At 46.0% G+C, this 5,491-nt stretch overlaps 1 protein-coding gene across 1 annotated transcript in view; it reads left to right on the top strand.

Moving 5' to 3' along the window:
* The first annotated feature begins 845 nt into the window (after window positions 1-845).
* The window catches only part of NUP85 (nucleoporin 85), a 21,069-nt gene continuing 16,423 nt past the window's right edge, over window positions 846-5,491 (top strand). The window contains exons 1-2 of the mRNA XM_007959659.2: window positions 846-878; window positions 5,083-5,176. Of these exons, the coding sequence (XP_007957850.1) occupies window positions 846-878; window positions 5,083-5,176 (127 nt within the window). The remainder of the gene's footprint in view (window positions 879-5,082; window positions 5,177-5,491) is intronic.

Here is a 5,491-nt window from a genome sequence, read left to right as displayed (position 1 = left end):
AGCCAGCAGTATTCTCTTACTTCTTACTTGATAAGCTATAGGGCTGTAAAACAATTTCACACCTTGAAATTATTTGAATACTTTTCAGTGTTCCATAGTAAGGCTATGGATTCCCTGATTTGAGTGTTTCCGATATACATTTGTTTTGCTGTGTTTTTCCTTGAAGAAATAACAAAAGCAGCATTTGTGTTTGTTTAAGCCAGCCCAGCTGTCTGAATTTCACAGTTGCTTCAGCTGCATCAGTTTGTCCGCGTGCCTCTAGTGTGTGCCGAAGTGGGAGTGGTGGCGTCTGCCTTCGCACAAAATCCTAGCGGGACTACAAGAGGCTCCCTTACTCTACACACCACCGGGAGAAGCGACGATGCCAATGTAGAGATCAAGTGAGGGCGAGGAAAACCAGAGTTGGGAGAGGTCCCGCGCTCAGCAATGGGGCGGAATTCCAGTCCTAGTTCTGCCGTCCCAATTCACGCACGCGCAACCTCTCCGCATGACTCCTCCGCGGCCCTCCGATAGCTCGCGCCGCCTCCGGGGGCCTTCTTTTCGTCCGGCGCGGGGCTGGCAGCGGCGGCGCCTGACCCAGCGGGAGCGTTATTGTGAGGATCGGCTGCACCTGTCGCTTTTTCCCTGAAGTGCTGTCGAAGTCAGGCAGGAGGGGATATGTGTAGAAGGCCGCAGGGGATGGTCAGGGCTGAAATGAGAGGCACCTGCAGCGATGGGGCGCTGAGCCTGACCGGCACTGCTGGAGGCGCTCAGGCGGGGTCTTCTCTCAGCCGGAATCTGAGCGGGAGGCCAGATCTGGGAGTATTAGCGACCCTTCCACTTCCAGGCGGCAGAGGCTCAGCGCAATGGAGGAGCTCGATGGGGAGCCGACAGTTACTGTAAGGGCGCCCCAAATAGGCTTGCTTGCCCTCACGATCCGAGGGCTGCGTCTGCTCCGTCGCTTCAGTCTTGTCCACCTCCTTACGGCTCGCGTGAGGCGTTTGTCCCCTATCTCTCGGCTCAGTTGCCACGGTCGCGATATCGCGACTTGCATTAGATGTCCAAGTTTGGGTCTCAGTGGTCGCTGGCTTTCTGCTCCTTTGTTCCCTCAAAAGCATGTGTACGAAGGCCTCATTCTATACTGCTTCCATCCTTCCGGTTTCGCTACGGTTTTGCTCTTGGGCATTGGACCAAGCAGGGGTGGGGCTTTTTTCTTCCAACCAAATTAAGATGCTCCAGGTCTCAACGCCCGCTGATTGGCATCTACTTAGTCGTGCATTGCAGACTCGAGGTTTAGTAAATGCATTTATTCTCTCAGGAGACTATTGTTCTTACTGCTCCATATCCATTCAATTCAGTCTGCACTCTCAGGAGGACGTGTTAAGTGTGAAAGATCTGTGATGTTTATAAAGAGATGCATGAGCTTCAGATACCAGATGACTGGTAGCTACTAGATTCTGCTGCGCCGAATGTCTTTTAATGCCCTCTTTGGTTTATCTCTTGCTCATTTTCCAAATGTAAGCTCCATCAGCCTCTGGGGAAATGATTTCTGAGGAGTTTTGTACCTCTTAGGGGTTCATAATCTAAAAAACCCAAACTCGATGTTGTGGTATGGATTCTCACTGATGACTACCCCATGTGTTTGTTAAACAGACTAGGATGGTGCTCTGCAGAGATTTTGACTGTACTCTTTATTATTATTTTGTGATTCGGTTGAAAATTTACAGAGCAAATTCACTTTCCATATAGCAGTTCACATATACTTTATCTCATGACATTGACTATAATTTCCCACAGTGCAGTAGCTCCCCTCCCACTTCCTCCCGATAGTTACCTCTTCCCTGTGTCCATCCCTCCATGCACTCCTGCCCCCTGAGCTGCCTCCCTGTGCATAAGCAGCCCTCTTTCTCCCATGATTCTTCTCTCTAAGGAGTATATTTACCTCAGATAAATGTTCAGCTCCTATGCCTGCCTTTTGCTTGGCTGGAAGCCACAGGTGTGGGTTCAATTCCAGACCTGAAGGGCAGCTAGGGGCCATAGTCTCAGTGGTTCCACCAGGCTCTATCAGACCAGCAAACCTGGTCCCCCCCTTTTTTTTTTCCCAAATGATTTTGAGTTTTGTTCCACATTGTTCTCCCTCTCTATCCAGGATCTCCTACATAGATCCCCCTCTGAGTGGTTTACATTGGTAGCTGGGCACCTCTAGTTCTGGTCTCATAGTTGTTTAGGCTGCGGATCACGTGGTGTACCAGTTGCTAGGACTAATTCTTTCCACGAATCTTTGTTTTTCTTCATTCTTCTTTGCTCTGGATGAGGAGAGACCCATCATTGCATCTAGATGGCTACTTGCAAGCTTTTAAGATCCTAGTGGCTACTTGCCAAAGTAGGAGGTGGAACAAAGTTTGTGTAGTATGTTATGCCAGTTGAACTTGATGTCCCCTGTGACTGTGGTCCCGAGCTCACAGGTTCAACTACTTGCTCCCTCTGGGTAGCTGGCTGTGACCAAGCAGTGACTACAACCTTGTCCCTTGTCAGCTCTACTATACCCCTGGGGATTCAGATCATATAAATACAGTTATAGGACCATTGTCTGCCAGCCCTATATGTGGTCTTGGGTACACTTCCCACTTCATAGACATACCTAATAGTTCAGCTTGTCTACCCATCTCTCCACTCATACACCCACGTTTGCCTTCACTGACAGTGCAGTACTACATGTGCAAAAGGGTTCATCTTTGTTGTCTGCACCTCCCATTTACATCTCTGTGTTGATTGTAATCTTTACCCAAGCAGATTGCCAGGCCTGTTTTCCACAGAGCAGCTAGGTAGATTTGAACTGCCAACCTTTAGGTTAGTAGTCAAGCACAAACTTTTTGTGCCACACAAGGACCTACCTTGGTAACCTCTAGGCCCCACTAAACTATACGTTATCTGATCAAGTGTTTTTGCTTTTTAGAAAGTTACAATGCCTGTAGTTTTCAGGTAAAATTACTGGATTACAAAGTAGTCTATGATAAAACCAAATATTGAAAACAGGGATCATTTCAAAGGTAACAACATAGAAATGGAACCTGAGATCTTAAATAGCAGCTAAAATGAGCTGATAATTTTATGCAGCCTGCTACTTTAGAGTGTTGATTCCATACTAAGGATGCATAAAGTACCATAAGTAGTAAATGTCTTTCACGTACTGAAATAAATAGCCACCAATGGTGTATGTAGGAAGAAGAATTAGAATGTCAGAATCCCTGGGACTTTTTCAAACTTCTTGTCATCTTGCCTTCCCCACCTCCAGTATTCTGATACTTAGCCATGTTTATACAAAGGGGCTGAAGATGCTGTAAAGCGAATGTCCCCTAGTGGTGATGGTCTCTGAGTGGTACAGTTAACACATTTGGCTGCTAACCGCAATGTTGGTGGTCCACCCAGGGAACCCTCAGAGGACAGGCCTGGCAATCTACTTCTGAAAAATCAGCCATTGAAAACTGAACAGAGCCCAGTGCTGCTCTGCCCAGCATGAATCAGAATTGACTTGGCAGCAGTTGGTTTTGTCTTGATGATGACTGATCTCTGATAATCTGGCTGTGCATCGATGAGACCAGGTAGGAAACTGGTTGCCTTGTGGGCAGAGCCTCACAGAGTGGCCCAGTCTTGGTAGAACTCCCTGATCCCGAGTCAGAGCCTGGACGCTATAAGTTCAGACTCACTCTTTTCTGTGTTTGAGAATTATTCTGCCCTTTGGGTTAACTCTTAACAGACTCTCAAGATGATGATGAATGTAATCTTGGCCGCCCTTTATGAATTCCCCATTTTAGCATTTGTGTCTGCTATTAAGGCAACTGCTTCCTCTTACCAGCCATGTAAGTAATCAGCTGATTCAAGGATGTGTATAAATTCAAAGTAGCAGAATAATCGTAATTCATCTAGACCAGTGGTCTTATCCTTTTTTTTTTAATCAAGGACCCTTAGGAAATATAAATTATAGCAATTTCCCCAGAAAAATGCCTGTATAGTTATACTTTCATGTGTTTTAAGGACCCATGGAAGCCCAGATACTTGGAAAATTCCTTCCTGCCCTTTGGCCAAGTCAGTTCCTACTCCAACTGCCTTCTGACTCCTGTCACCATAGATTAGCTTGCCTGTTTGTGAACTCCAGTACAGTTTGTCACCTTTTTATGTCTTCCAGCATCCTATGGCCTTTATGTGAGATGCCTCTCAGATAACCTGTAACAGTGTGGATTAGGAGTCAGAAGAGTGAAAGTGAGGCCACAGGGATTAGTCTGTGTCACAGAGAGGGAAATGTGAAGCCATCACTCAGTCATGGCGCAGAAGCCTGGGGATTGCATGCCTCTGTGTTTTTAGTGTGTAGCAAACAAGTGGGTCAGTTCTTTTTTTCTAATTTACCTTTCTCTGCACTGTAGATCACTGAATCTCAATATAATAATTGACTAGAGTGTACCTTGGTTTTTCATCAGCACTTGAGAGGTGGCAGGCTAGGTTGAGGAGCCCACCTGAGCTCACTTGTGTCATGTTGTTGTCAGGAATGACCAGGCCCTGGAGAAGGACATCATGCTTGGTAAGGTAAACGGTCAGCAAAAAAGGGGAAGGCCTTCCACGAGGTGGATTTACACAGTGGCTGCAGCAGTGGGCTCAGCCGAGGCAACGACTGAGAGGATGGCGCAGGACTGGCAGTTTTGTTCCTTGTCCATAGGGTTGTTACGCGTGACGGCTGACTCGACGCCTCCTAACAGTAATAATAGCAGCAGCAATGTGAGGCCCAGCAGACCTGGCTGATCGCAAAAACTCACAGCTACACACACAGTAGATCTTAATGGCTTTCATGACCACTGGGTTCTGAGATTATTTGCAAATCAGTTGAAAAGCAAAGCCTTCAGTAAGAATAGGAGCCTGGTGGTACAGTGGTTAAGTGCTTGGCTGCTCCATGGGAAAAAGCTATGGCAGACTGCTTCTGTAAAGATTACAGCCTTAAAAAGCCCGCGGGGCAGTTCTCTGTCCTCTAGAGTCACTGTGAGTTGGAATTGACTCGACAGCAATGGGGTTGGTCAGTAAGAATAACAGTGTCTGTGCCTTATTTCTTATTAGTTAATTCCAGGAGTGAATTCCAAGAAGAAGCAAATGTGTTTTGACTGGGGCCCAGGGGAGATGCTGGTCTGTGAAACCTTATTCAACAAAAAAGGTAGTTTTGTATTTTTTTTCCTTCCAGATTATCCATCTTGGCACATTTGGTTGTTTTTTTTCCTTTAATCTCTCAGGTTTGAGTCACTGAAACATGAAATATTTGAACTTACTGTGTACCATTTTCATTGTTTGAAGACTTCACTGTTTTACATTTTTGTTGATTACTGAGGCCTGGAGTAAGTTAAAGGGAAGGGAGGGAGAGTAATGATAGTCTTCCTGGTATTAAAAACAGGTTTTCTTTCTTCTTTTTTTTTGTTTTAATTGTGATTTGGGTGAAAATTTACAGAGCAAATTCTCTTTCCATACAGCAGTT

The sequence above is a fragment of the Orycteropus afer genome, unplaced genomic scaffold, assembly GCF_000298275.1.
Source record: "Orycteropus afer afer isolate SDZICR_OR568_19922 unplaced genomic scaffold, OryAfe1.0 scaffold00018, whole genome shotgun sequence".
Taxonomy (NCBI): domain Eukaryota; kingdom Metazoa; phylum Chordata; class Mammalia; order Tubulidentata; family Orycteropodidae; genus Orycteropus; species Orycteropus afer.
The sequence above is the reverse complement of the archived record's forward strand: the minus strand, read 5'-3'. Positions and strand labels throughout refer to the sequence as shown.